Source organism: Musa acuminata, chromosome BXJ2-11, assembly GCF_036884655.1.
Source record: "Musa acuminata AAA Group cultivar baxijiao chromosome BXJ2-11, Cavendish_Baxijiao_AAA, whole genome shotgun sequence".
NCBI lineage: Eukaryota > Viridiplantae > Streptophyta > Magnoliopsida > Zingiberales > Musaceae > Musa > Musa acuminata.
In genome coordinates, this window is record NC_088348.1 from 25,019,970 (window position 1) to 25,033,949 (window position 13,980).

A 13,980-nucleotide genomic window follows, 5' to 3' on the forward strand; every position below is an offset into this window, starting at 1 on the left:
CGAAGGGTTGGCCATTCCTCTGAATGCCAATGTCAGATGCCCGCTCCTCCGAGCGACTCCTTTTCCCTACATCTCCATGCCCGTTTTCCCCCAAACGGTCGCACGTGTGCTGACTGCCCTCAACGCAGCCCCGCTAGGTCCCCCACGTTTGCATGCTAAGTGTTTCTATGAGTGCTTGTCCCGCTCTGATACCATCTATCACGGACTTAACTGGATTTGCCTAAGTCGTGCGGCACCCTTGCACGTCCATCCGCAAAGGTCAGCCTCCCTGAAGCCTCCCATTGTCCCATAGAACCAACAAAAGAGAGAACGGGTTAGAGAGAACGCCTCAATCGGGATCCACAAGCAAACATCTCCGAAAAACACTTCATAGACAATGCAAATTACAAACAAACTTTACAAGCTCTGAACAGTGGCACAACAAAGGGTAAAATGGTCCATTATAGATCGAAAATCTCTCGCACGTGTCCACATGACACAACCTTTATTTACAAGCCTAAAGAGGCCACCAACCCAACTAAAATGGGACTATTAAGCCTTCGGTCGCCCCTCTACATGCTGTACAAGGCATGAACATGCCAAAAGACACGGACATACATAAGCATTAACTCAAACATCTTGTTTAGAAGTTTGTCCGTGACAGTAAGGTGAGGCATCTACGTTGGCAGGATGCAAGGCCTTTGCTCCACCTCTCGTCGACGTAGATGCAAAGCAACACTGACATAGATGCAAGACGATGCAGAGCAACCATCATCTTCATCCTCTTCCTCCTCTCTATTTGTCTCCCTTCTCGTTGCCATTCTCCCTCCTCTTCCTCCTCTGGTGTTATTTTATATCTATGTCGGCAAGTGAGGCCTTTACCTCACCTTTCGTCGATGCAGATGTAGAGCGATATCGATGTAAATACAAAACGATGCAAAGTGGCCATCATCCTCATCCTTTTCCTCTTCTCCCTTCGCCTCACCTTTTATCGTCGCTCTCCCTCCTCTTTTTCCTCCTCCTATAAGAACCTGTAAAAGTCCCTTAAGCTCCAACCCCAGAACTCCACCCCATCCGTCTCCAAGGACATCTATGAGATCCACCACCACCATTGCCTCCACCTTAGTCGTTGATGTTTGGATCGACATTGGTAGAGTTGACCGCTACATCGCTCTCGTTGACCACCACCATAACAATCACTCGTGTCGTCGTCCGCCACCATTACAATAATCGATTAAGAAATTTTAATTAGGATATAAAAATATAATTAGAACATTGAAATTATCTTTTTGTTCATTATTTTCTTGTCATTTTTATAAGTGTTATATCTTCCGTCAGTAAAAGTAAAACCGATGATGTTATGATATATAGAATTAAATATTTTACTTTTAATTATCGTAGAGATTTTAATATAATTTTTTTTGTTGATTATGCATAAGTACGAAGATCGTTGCCCGACATCACTTAAAAGATAGCAAACGAGTATTCTACAAGGACTTAAATACCAATTTGAAATCACTTTTTGTTAGCCAATCGTATCAGTACGATCGAGTCATTAAATAAGATAATGAAAACTAAATAAAAAAATATTTATCCGATCTTGAGATTTTCACCCCCAAAATGTCAAGCCTACCTTAAATTCTTCATTGCATTTGATCAAACGGACTTAGTTTGGAGGTTAATATGAGCGGGGTTACGATAACATGTTTTGATTTGATCGTTAACCCATCATAATTGTCGATCATTTAGGCGTCGGTCGTCTATTCGTTAACATGTTAACAGGAATAAACCTATGTTTAAGTATAACATATTAGATTGATTTCTTTTACCCTGCGAAGAAAAAGATTTTCCATGTTTAAAGAATGTCTTGCTCTGTTCCATGAAACACTTGTGAATATCTCAACCAAAAAGAGATTCATATTCTTGTTGCCATAAATAAATGCATTAGCAAATCTAATGGTGTGATCAAGAATATGACTGACGGGAAAAGATAACAGAGTAAATCATTTATTTCATGATTTATTAGGTCTAACTTATGTTTATATTTTTTTTCTTCTTCTATTTGACCAAACAAGTCATTCAAACTTGATTAAATATCTGCTTTCTGTTTAAATTTATTTCAAACTTAATAAAAAGGTACCAACACCCAATTTGTGCAGATGGATATTTACAAGATAATAAAAAAATCCGACCTGCTACTATCTCAAAACCCTAAACTACACCACACAACCGATAATAAGATCGATATTTACAAGACAATAAAAATTCCGACCTACTACTATCTCAAAACCCTAAACCATACCATCCCACTGATAATAAAATATAACGATTATGAAACCATACAAAATCCACGGTAAGAAACACTAGGATGCCGGAGTAGAACAAGAAGCAAGAAATTGCTGCAAATAATTGAAAACACAGCTTGATCGATTAGGAGTCGGTAGAAGCAGGATACTACTCACCTCAACATGGGAAATAATTAGACCCTGTACTGCATCAAGACAGGCAATAAACAACACAAAGTTCTCATCACCGATTTCATGTTTTATTGCCAACTGGCATTGTGCAAAACAAAATTGAACAAGAGAATTGGGGCCAAAGAACAAGCCATATGTTATCCTTTTTTATCAAGAAACACCTTGAATTCACACCAAAATCATTCACCACCGCTCCCTTGAACTTGACCTTGGGGAAAAAAAAAAAAGAGTGGGAAATGAGCATTTCAGAAACTTGCAAAAGCAGAAGAATAAATATGTTAAATGTGACTGTTGGTTCTCAGAAATAAAAACCTTCCAATCCAACCAAGCACAAGAAATGATAGATTTAAAAGAAAGATTTTTCATGCATTATCTATCATACACAAATGAGGTAAATATGATATTTGTTCCGATGACCAAGTAGTGACCACCAGTTTGATACTCATATTTTGTATCAAACTGAACCAATATTTTAAAAACCAAATGCACCAAAGTAAAATTGCAATTCAATTGGTTTAGCTCTTCATGCAAGTCATTGGATTAACTTGCTCTCAAAATTTCATTCTTGCAGTAACAATTTTAGCTTCCTGCATATAAGAATTTTGCAGCTAGGCTGAAACTGAAGTACTTGCGACTCAATAGAAAAGAAATACTTTTTCTCTATTGTGGGATAGGAAACAAGCACAAGTCCAATTGGAAAAAGGTTTAAGAGCTCCTAGTAGCAATGCAGTACAAAAATTGATTCATAAATAAATTATGAAAGTCTATTGTGAGCAGCAAAGCCATTAGCTTCATTTTGGACATCAAACCGATTGGATTTTACCAATCCTTTGAACAAATCAAACCAAATTGACCAAATTGAGTTGGTTCAACCATTCCATTCTTACCGAATAATGCTCACCCTTATAATTGTACCATACATTATTGTAAAATTAATTATAAGAAAATAATTGCATTAAATTAATTGATTTTAAAATTAACTACAAAGAAAACTGTAAAATAACATAAAAAAGAAGAAAGATCCAAGTTAAATATAAAAATATATTCTAAAATTTTAATTCTTGAATTGAAATCAACTGGGCAGTATTTGAAGCAGCTTACTATTGTCATTAACTATTAACTGCTCCTGTAGACGAAGAAAGAAACTAAAGGAAAATAGCAGAAACATAAGTCAACAAATGGAATTTATGATATACCTGTCTGCATTTCTGCTTTCGTAAAAGCTCTTATCCCTTCTCCCCTGAAATCCTCGCCTGTCATCCATGCGATTTCCCCATGCATCTCCAGTCCCACCACCAGATTGTGGCCTGTCAACAAAATCAATGCTCCTAGACCCCTCAGACATGCCAGACTGAGATGGTGGCCTCGTAGATGACGACGTATCGCTCCTGCCAGACCCAGATCCTGGTCTGATGTTGGCTGTGGTTCTTTGACCAAACCGAACCTTGTCATCAAACTGATGCACTAGAAGCTCCAGGTCCTTTTCCTTCCTTGCTATCTCCTCATGAAGCTTAGAAAGTTCTTCAGCAGATAATTTTGTAAACTTGTCATTTAGATTGCCCTCAGTTTCTCTAGTCAGTGCCTTAAGATAATTAATCTCTTCTTTTAGCAGCTTTTCTTCATTGGTCTCAGATCTGCAATGCAATTCACAAATATAAATTCCATGTCAAAAAAAATCCTCCATAAGTCAGCGATCAGAACTCAGCAATATAAACTCCATGTCAAAAAAAATCCTCAATAAGCGAGAGCAAAAGTCACAAATTTCTTGACAATATATCTCAAGAAGATTCAGCAAACAGAACTATGCTTCATAACCAGCAATTTCCAAGTGAATAGAACCTTAATATAAACCATATCTGACAACATACATCAGAATCAGTTAAAAAAATGTCTTGTGTCAAAGTCAATGAATAAGAAAAATTGTCATACCAAAAGATCAGTGTGAAACCAAACAGCGCAAACTTCCACATTGTTACATCTTTTTCACAATAATTAAGAAGAAACAAGAAAGAACAAACACCATAGAGGTGTGCAGAATCAATCAACAAAGGTTTTTTTTTTCTTCAATTTGATTCCTTTTTTTTAGAGTGATTTAGTTCAGTTTGATATTACATAACACTGTTCTGAACACTAACTCTTAGACAATAGTACTCAACATCACAAAACATGATAAGAATTTCACCCTCAAAATATTATACGGGATTAAGTGTTTAATTTGACCATGGTGGGAGGCCTGACCTCGACATAGAGAGGCCTGACCTATATCAAAAACAAAATAAAAAACTTGGCAGACTAATCTCTGTAAAGCTTTTTTTTTTTCATTTCAAAGGCAAAAAAAAGTTCAGAGCCAATAAGGACAGTGATGGAAATCAAAACAACTTCCAAATCTTCACACCCAAAATCCTTTTGAATGATTAGTCAATTTCAGCTGATCATGTTTACAATTTAATCTAGTTTTTATTATGAAATAGCTCTAGTACTTGAGAGAGGGGTTTTTGCATAAATTATAAGTTTAGCTTCTTAAATTGCTCAAGGAGAAGAAAAACAAAACCAATGAGATTAAGTGGAAGAAATTAAAATTCATTTGATTGAACATTACAAAGCTTGATTGAAATTAAATTCTACAAACAAGTTTCATCATCCTACAAAGAAAGTCTGAATCAAGTGTATCAAGAAAAAGAAATGTTATATTTCAAAACAATTGTAAAAATTTTATTTTACCTGAAAAGAAAATTTTCTGAATTGTATCATCTCCTACATTTGTAGTTTTCCTCTATTTTCTTGTATGAGTCCATAAATAGGGAAAAGTGATTGCAAGTAGAACATCAATCAATAGATGAATGAATAAGTTTCTTCTCCTACAATGCATCTGAGTGGTGTGACTAGTAATCTATTTCTTTTCTTCCTCCTCCCTCAATTATCCTACCACTTAAGTTTCACATTTACATGATCCCTAAAAACTTAAAATTTCCTGCTGTCCTAGACTTTTCATTAACCATACATGATCCATCAAATTCCAAATTACTGAAAGCATGACATTATTGAAGTAACCCAACATTGGAAACCAGTGGATCAACTTCACAATCAACTGAAGCCAGTCAATAAGGATAAGGTCAATGCCTTTCTCTCTCTTCAAGAATGGCATATCTTTGAATGCACTATTTGTACTTTGATTATTTTAAATTATTTTTTTCAATGAATTGAGCATGTTGTACTGAATCTTGCCCCTCTATTTTGTCCCTTTTTTTCCCTTTTACACTGATTCTCTTCCCAATTCTCTAAGACTTATCACCCTTTAAGTTGTCCTATGTCATACAACCGCTGGCACATCTTAATACGTTACTATTAATTTAACATTATTATGATTCTAAACATTTTAAAATGGTTAATGTCAGAATTTTAATAGTTACAACTTTACATATATTTTCTTCAAAATAGTTTAGTACAGTCATTAGTTTCTATGTAGTCATGAAAAGTATGTAGGGAAATTCAAGTTTCATTACTAATAGTAAAAACATAAAAAACCTAAGTCAAACTGACATGTACAGCTGTGAAAATCAAGGGTGACATTGCAGTTGAGGGCCTACAAGCAATACAATTTCACATGGAGAATCCATGTCAGCATGCCCATATGTGCCAACTGCAGAACCATAGTGTACTTTGCATTACATTGATGCAACCAAAAGAAGCATATGAACATGAAAACAAAGATTTTAGGTTCCAAACACCAAGGTATGACGATAATGAGTTATAGATACTCTGGAAACTATTTAAAATTGAGGATAGAGATAATTAAACCTTTCCACACTGCGATATTCCACCTCCAGGTCAATTTTCCTCCAATCTATTCCCTTTTCCTGCAACAGAACTTCTCGGGGCTTTGCATTACCAAACGGGTTCACCTTTGGTCGAGGTTTAACTGCTACTTCTGCTGCCACAGCTGCTGATTGCAATCCTGGACTGACTGGTCTGCTTGAATGTGCACTTGAAGGTCTGCTAGAATGTGAACTGGTGGGCCTGCTGGTCTTCTTCATCTCATTATCAGAGTCCATCTGCCTCCAATCCAACCCTTTCTGAGCCAAAACCTCCTCTCTCGGACGTGCAGCGCCAAATGGGCTAGGCCGACTCCTCAAAGGCTCACTCGGTGTGCCAACATTCCTCTTTGGTGGATCCAAAACTAGCTTTGGCCTCCCTTGATCATGTGGAATTGATCCTTCTCTACTTCTTCCCCATCCGTAGGATTCAGATGAAGCACGGGAATCCCCAGACCCTGATCCAAAACTTTGGTTTTCGGATGGAAGAGGTTTCTTCGCAATTGACCAACTATCTACCTCATCAGCCCTAGACGAGCTGCCACTGCCACTGAAGCCATATGAATCGCGCCGCCCAGCGTCAGCTAGCGGAGGAGCAAACGGCTTCTTTCCAGCACCCCAATTATCCACTTCGTCGGCTCTCGATGGCTGGTCAAAATCTGAATACCTATCCGGCGGACCCTTCCGCGGCTCCTCATCAAACCCACCGTAGCTCCTCCTTCCACCACCGGCGCCGCCCCACGAGCCATCGCCCTCATCGACCCTACGGCCAGGAAGACTTCTGCGGGGGCCACCGCCATCACCATACGATCGGAACCCACCGCCAAGGCGCCCATACCCGAGCTCCTCCTGGGACCGTTCCCTCGGGCCGGTTGGAAGGCCGAGCATCTCATCAGGGGTGAGGCCCTTGGACTCGAAGGAGGGACGGGAGCCACCGGCAACGAACTGGGCGAGGGGGACGGGCTTCTTCTTCTTCTTCTTCTGCTTCGAGGAGGAGGCCGCCTCCTTGAGTGTCGGGAAGCCCTGCGCAGGCTCGCTAGCGAGGAGGGGACTGGCCGGAGGCGGCTCCCCCGCCGGCTGCTCTTGCTCCTCGGCCTCCGCGCGCTCGGCGTCGAGCGCCCAGGCGCCGACAGCGCCCCAGGCCTTGGACATTCTTCGTGGGATCGGAGACTTAGGGTTGGGATTAGGGCTGGGATCGGGCGAGGGAGAAGGCGCCAGCTACCGTGAGCCGACGAGACGCCTCCAATTCCCAATACCGTCATTTATACGAAGGGATCTATTTGACGGAAACGGGTAACGGAAGCCGTCCTGGGCGAGGCGTAGACGAGGAGGGCTCCTATTTCGGCCGCACAAATCCTGATGGTTCTTTTTTGTGGGCACGAATCATAAAGCTCTGCACGTCTCCTGTAGACTTCATTGGCACGACTCTGGTGCAGTGACGCCCCTTTCGTCATGCACGAACATTACAGGTCTTGATGAGCACGAATCATAAAAGATTTTGACGGAGACCAATCACATGCACCTTTCGGATCAAAAACACGTGTGGAAAGGGATGTCTGTTATGCACGCACTTTGAAGGTCGTGATGGGCACGAATCATAAAAGATTTCGATGGACACCAGTCTCATGCACCTTTCGGTTCAAACACACGTGTGGATAGACGGGGATGTGAACGGGCGCCGTCTAATCCCTTATTCCTCGTTTAGATAGAACGGTGATATAAATGGAGAATCCCATTGAAGATAGGAAATCCATAGATTCTCTATATTCTCCTCGTTACTTCATTCTATTTTTATTAAAAATTAATATCGAAATTTATAAATAGTAATATTTAAATATAAATTAACTATAATCAAGTATATTCAAATATCACCGTAACCAAATATTTACAAAATAAGAAAACATATCAATAATTTTTACCATTAAATATATATTCCAATAAATTTATAAATTAATAATTTTCTTCATCAATCCCACTAGTCTATTTCTCATGCTCACATATTCATGATGGATTCGACATAAATATCAAAAACATATAAAGTATAAAACGATAAAAACTTAAAAATAATTAATATTATTAAAACTAAATTATGTATCAATTATCTCATAATCAACTTTATCCTCTTCAAAGGATGCCCAATATTTTGAATATACTATTAGGCATTAACTTATTATATAAGTAAGAATAATTTATAATTAATAGTAAGTAAATAAAAATTAAAATATTCTCACTCAAATTAAAGTTCATACCGTGCATTTTATTGTACAACCAATTTTGAGAACACATTAAAGCTTATAGTGTGTACTTGTAAGAAGTCTACGAGTATGTTGACTTAAAAACCTACCACCAATGCTTAAGGCAAGCTCAAATGTAACGATAGATATTGGAATGGATAAAATATCTCTATTGCAACATAGGGTACCTAATCTTAGTCATTTTCCACCATACAAGGATATCAAAATCAAGAGAGATTTACTTGCATAACTCTATTTGGCATTATCATTAGACATGGAACTATTAAAGTTTAACAAAATATCAATATTTTCTTCCATCTAATTTGAAAAAACTAATTGATCTATGAAAACGAGAAGATCTTTCTCTTATTAATTTTTTTTCTAATATTCCCTCACCAAATCATAATAAATCCTTTGTGTTCCACTAATTTCAAAAGATGAATCAACGTGATAAATCTTTGGAAAATAGTGTTAGGATTAAGAGCGATATTAGGGGGGGTGAATTAGTACAGCGGAAAACTTTCACGATTTCAGAAAATTATTCGTTTCGTTTAAAACCGATTCCGATGAAAATGGTTTCGATTCAATTTGTTTCGGAGAGGAGTTGAACTTTCAAGCTTTCGTAAAGTAAATTACACAAATGAAAAGCAAATCGGAATTTAGAGTGGTTCGGTCAAGATGACCTATATCCACTTTCGGATTCCTCTTCCGACGAGGTCTCCGGTGTCTATTAAAGGCCTTCCTTCAATAGGTAAAGACCGAATACCTCTTTATAGCACTTTTTCATTTTCTCGGGTTTAAGAGAGAACCCTTACAAGTCTCACACCTCTCTTGAATGATCTCAAAATTTAAAAAGGGAGGAGGAGGACTCTAACACTTATTTACAACACTTTTACACCCCAATAACTCAAGATTATAATCACACTTCGGTGTCTTTTCATGCTAAAAAGGGTGGGGTATTTATAGGCCCCAATGACTTTCAAAAATGGAGCCAAAAAGTGTCTCATCATGGATTTTCGGGATACTAGCGGTACCACCGCCATTATTGGGCGGTACCACCGCTTGACACCTGACACTTAGCGATACTATCGCTCAGTCTGGGCGGTACCACCGCCTGATAGGGGCGGTGCCACCGTTAGCAACAATAACTACCGGCGGTACTATCGCCCAGTCTAGGCGGTACCACCACCCAGACCACCTGGGGTGCTGCTTTCTAGGCGGTGCCACCGTCAGCCAGGAATTCAGCATCCTGGTTGTGCCTTGACTCTGGCCCAACCCAACCCAACTCTGAGCCCAATTGGCCCCTAACAGAGTTGATGGGATTACCTCCCAAATCAATTCTAATTATCATTCTAACTACGATTAAGGCAAGCATGGTCCGATACGTCGATTTTTCACTCGGCGATCTTCCGGTAAACTTTTCAGCGAGTCTTCTGGCAAGCTTCCAACAAACTCCCGACTAACTCTCGGCTAGTCTTCTGGCGATCTTCCGACGAGCTTTCGGTGAGTCTTCCAACGTGCTTCCAATGATCTCACGATGAACTCTCGGCGAGCTCCCGGTATATCATCTGAGTCTTCGACTCCGGCTCATCATCTGCTTTACACCTTACTGCTATCGTAGTTAATCTTGCACACTTATCTCAACACATGGATTAGATCAAATAATTTACCAATTGATTTCATCATCAAAATCTGAGATTCAATAATCTCCCCATTTTTTATGATGACAACCAATTGGTGATGGAGTTAATCTTAACTCCCCCTATCTATATGCAATAATTAAGAAAAGACACTCTTGAATTCAACGCCTTTGAATTCAAGCATTAAATTGATAATTTAGACTTATTATCATCATGCACATCATGATTTACCAAATTTAAAGATGATACCACGTATTCGTCGATAGAAATGATGTCAAAGACATGAAATCCATTTTCGAGTCAAAATCACATAAATTTTCAGCATCAAAGCAAGCATGATATTAATAGAAATTTTCAACATCAAGATAAGCATGATATCATACTCATCAAATAGATAACATGGAAATCAAAGCAACGAATTGTAATCATCAAAGTAAGTAGCATTTTAAGTTTACAACATCAAGGTAAACAACATAGGATTACAACATCAAAGTAAGCAGAATAAAAGAAGGGAATTTCATCTATTTCTCCCCCTTTGTCATCAGCAAAAAGTCACAATTAATTATTCAGGTGGTGGCCAATCAAAATGTCTAAACAAGGTATTGAGTTGCTGATGAATCTACTACATCTAAGTCAAAATTTGATCTTGGCATTGTTCAAGTCGATCTTGATGTTGTTCAAATCGATCCATTTGAGTCCCTATATCGTCGATAGATGAGGGAGGTGCTTGCTCTACTAAAGGTGATTCCTCAAAGGGACTAGTTGGAGGAGATAGATTACCCTTAAAAATTGGTGTTTCAGGTTCTGGTTCTGGTTGGAGGGGATCAGTCCTTCTAGACAGTCTAGTCCATATATCATTTCTGAATTGACATCTCATCCGTCGAAGTAAATTTCTATTTATGATACTAAATCTGTCTAGTTTTATAACTTCTTCGTCAGGTGGAATGGCAATATCATAGGCATGGAGTAATCTTGTGATTAAGCTACTATATAGAAGCAGTATGTCATTTTTTGATAGTTTAATCATGTTTTGTTGGATTAGGTAACCAAAATAATTGTTATGTCCCTTCATAATCCAATACATGGTACCTAATTTCATTTGGCTTACTTCATCATGATGATATTGCTTTGGGAGAATGATACTTATCAGGATGTGCTGAAGTATTTTGGTGCTTAAAGGTAGTAAATGTTCGTAGCTTTTTGGAAGAATCGTTAAGTTAGGATTGCCAAAAATTGTTCCTAAGGCATCAACGTAAGTAGTCCCAACTGTTTATCATCCCATTGTCCTTTAAAACAACACCCTCTTTCTTTTACCGGAATTCTTATGATATTGCAAATTGATCTATCCGTAATGGGTATATGATGTCCTAATAGATAGGTAGATACCCTTTCATCTTTATCTACATATAAATTATTATAAAATAGCCTAACAAGTCTAGGATAGATAGATTCACTCATTTGAAGGATTAGGAGAATATCTAGATTAGCAAACCATTGAATAGGTTCCAAATCACTTAATTCATCTAAAGCATCATATTTACCCATATGAATATGTCTAGACTCTATTGATGGAAATTTTAGGGCATGTTGATTAGAATCAAAAAGTAGGGAGTCATAATTTTCATCTAATCTCCTTTTCTCTTTGTCCCTAGAGGATCTTCTAGAAGTCATGAGACTAAACACATAAATGATGAGAGAACTACACATAAGAGGCAAGATCTATTAATAAATTGAGAGAAGAGGTTTGAGAATTACCTTTGCAGTAATCTTCTTGAAAGGTTGAGATTGATCATTGAATTTAAAGAAGAGGAGGGTTTCCTTGAGTTTCTAGAGGAGGATCAAGGAGAATGAGGGGTGGAGAGGTGTTTAGAGGTGTGAGGAAGGAATGTAGGAGGGCTTGGGGTCGGTTCTACTGTCGGCCCTAAGTGCCTTTTTATAGGGCAGAGGTTGCGGGCGATGGCACCACTAGCTGGGCGGTGCTACCACCTGCCACCCATGACAACTAACAGTGCCACCGCCTACATGCAGTGAGCACTACTCACATTGGTGTGTGGTGCTATCACAGGTGATTTCAATTTTCCAAGATTTTTATTGTTGTGAAGCACATAACCTTATTTGCTTCATCATGTAAAATTTGCATCATAAGAGGAGAAGGTTCGTATTGAAGATTGTACGTTCATGATTCATCATATAAAATGTATACCATACTCAAACATTGTATATAACTCATAAAAAAAAATACATACTGTAATTTCATGATTCACGATATAAAATTTGTATGCAAGCATCGTAACAACTCATATGGAAAAATGCATATGGCTCATTGTGTATACTATAAGATCATGATTCAGGTGAGTGATCAAGAAAGTCTGAAATTAAAAATTTAACAAATTCATGAGTTCGGACAATTAACATCCCTAATTTCCTTCTAATGAAATCAAATTGTTATTCATTTAAGGGTTTTGTAAAGATATCGGCTAATTGATGTTTCGTATCAATAAACTCTAATATTACATTATGATTATTAACAAGATCTCGTATACAGTGATGCCTAATGTCAATGTGTTTAGTTCTAGAGTGTTGAATAGGATTTTTAGCCAAGCATATTGCACTAGTGTTGTCACACTTTATAGGTATATTTTTTTATGTCAATTTCATAATCCTTTAAAGTGTTTTTCATCCATATAACTTGAGCACAGCATGCACCTGCAGCTATGTACTCAGCTTCGGTTGTAGATAATGTAATCGAGTTTTGTTTCTTGGAAGATTAAGAAACGAGTGCGTGTCCAAAAATTGACACGTTTCGGTTGTGCTTTTTCTATCTAAACTACATCCAGCAAAATCCGCATTAGCATAACCAAGCAATTCAAAATTCTTAGATTTAGGATACCATAATCCTAGTTTAGGAGTTCCTTTTAAGTATTTAAATATCCTGTTAATAGCTTTTAAATGAAATTACTTAGGGTTAGATTGAAATCTAGCATAAAGTCCTATGCTAAACATGATGTCTGGTCTAGTTGCGGTGAGGTAAAGCAAACTACCTATCATACCCCTATAAACTTTTTGATCAAAGCTTTCTCCACTTTCGTTAATGTCTAACTTAGTGGAGGTACTCATAGGAGTATTGATAACTTTTGAACTATCAATGTTAAATATTTTTAGCAAGTCTAAAACATGTTTTGTTTGATTAAGAAAAATATCATTGCTAAGTTGTTTAATTTGTAAGCCTAAAAATAAGGTTAGTTCCCCCATTAGGCTCATTTCAAATTCTAGACTCATGTTTTTGGCAAATGATTCACATGAGGATTCATTTGTAGAATAAAAAATAATGTCATCAACATAAATTTAAATAATAAAAAAATTATTTTTAAAATTTTTAATAAATAATGTAATATCGACCTTGCCTTTAGAGAAATTATTATGAATTAGAAATGAGTTAAGTCTCTCATACCAAGCCCTTGGGGCTTGTTTTAATCTATAGAGAGCTTTTGTCAATTCAAACACATGATTAGGAAAATTATCATTCTAAAATCCGGGAGATAAAGCAATTAAGAAAAGCACTTTTAATATCCATTTGAAATAACTTAAAATTATTACTACTAGCATAGGCAAGAAGCATCATTATGCCTTCTAATCGTGTCACAAGAGCGAAGGTTTCTTCATAATCGATACCTTCTTCTTGGTTGAAATCTTTAGCCACTAATCTAGCCTTGTTTTGAACCACGATACCAAATTCATCTTGCTTGTTTCTAAAGACTCATTTAGTACCAATAACTAAATGGTCATTTGGTCTAGGAACAAACTTCCACACTTCATTTCTCTCAAATTGATTCAATTC

The 13,980-nt window shown here is 37.6% G+C and overlaps 1 protein-coding gene across 1 annotated transcript; it reads right to left on the reverse strand.

The window, feature by feature from the left end:
* Positions 1-2,488: 2,488 nt before the first annotated feature.
* LOC135626430 (eukaryotic translation initiation factor 4B2-like) lies at positions 2,489-7,522 on the reverse strand. The gene is made up of 3 exons (XM_065131693.1): positions 6,255-7,522; positions 3,653-4,090; positions 2,489-2,664 (listed from the first exon to the last, which is right to left on the reverse strand). Exons 1-3 carry the CDS (start codon positions 7,418-7,420, stop codon positions 2,640-2,642), a joined length of 1,629 nt encoding a protein of 542 aa, XP_064987765.1. The 5' UTR covers positions 7,421-7,522; the 3' UTR covers positions 2,489-2,639.
* Positions 7,523-13,980: the final 6,458 nt, after the last annotated feature.

What these genes read in the sequence shown, in the direction of transcription:
- LOC135626430 (XM_065131693.1), bottom strand. Translation starts at nt 7,420, where the DNA reads ATGTCCAAGGCCTGGGGCGCTGTCGGCGCCTGGGCGCTCGACGCCGAG. An exon ending in GAATATCGCAGTGTGGAAAG is followed by an intron (nt 4,091 to 6,254) that starts GTTTAATTATCT and finishes ATTGCATTGCAG; the next exon opens with ATCTGAGACCAATGAAGAAA. An exon ending in GAAAGCAGAAATGCAGACAG is followed by an intron (nt 2,665 to 3,652) that starts GTATATCATAAA and finishes TTTTTCCCCAAG; the next exon opens with GTCAAGTTCAAGGGAGCGGT.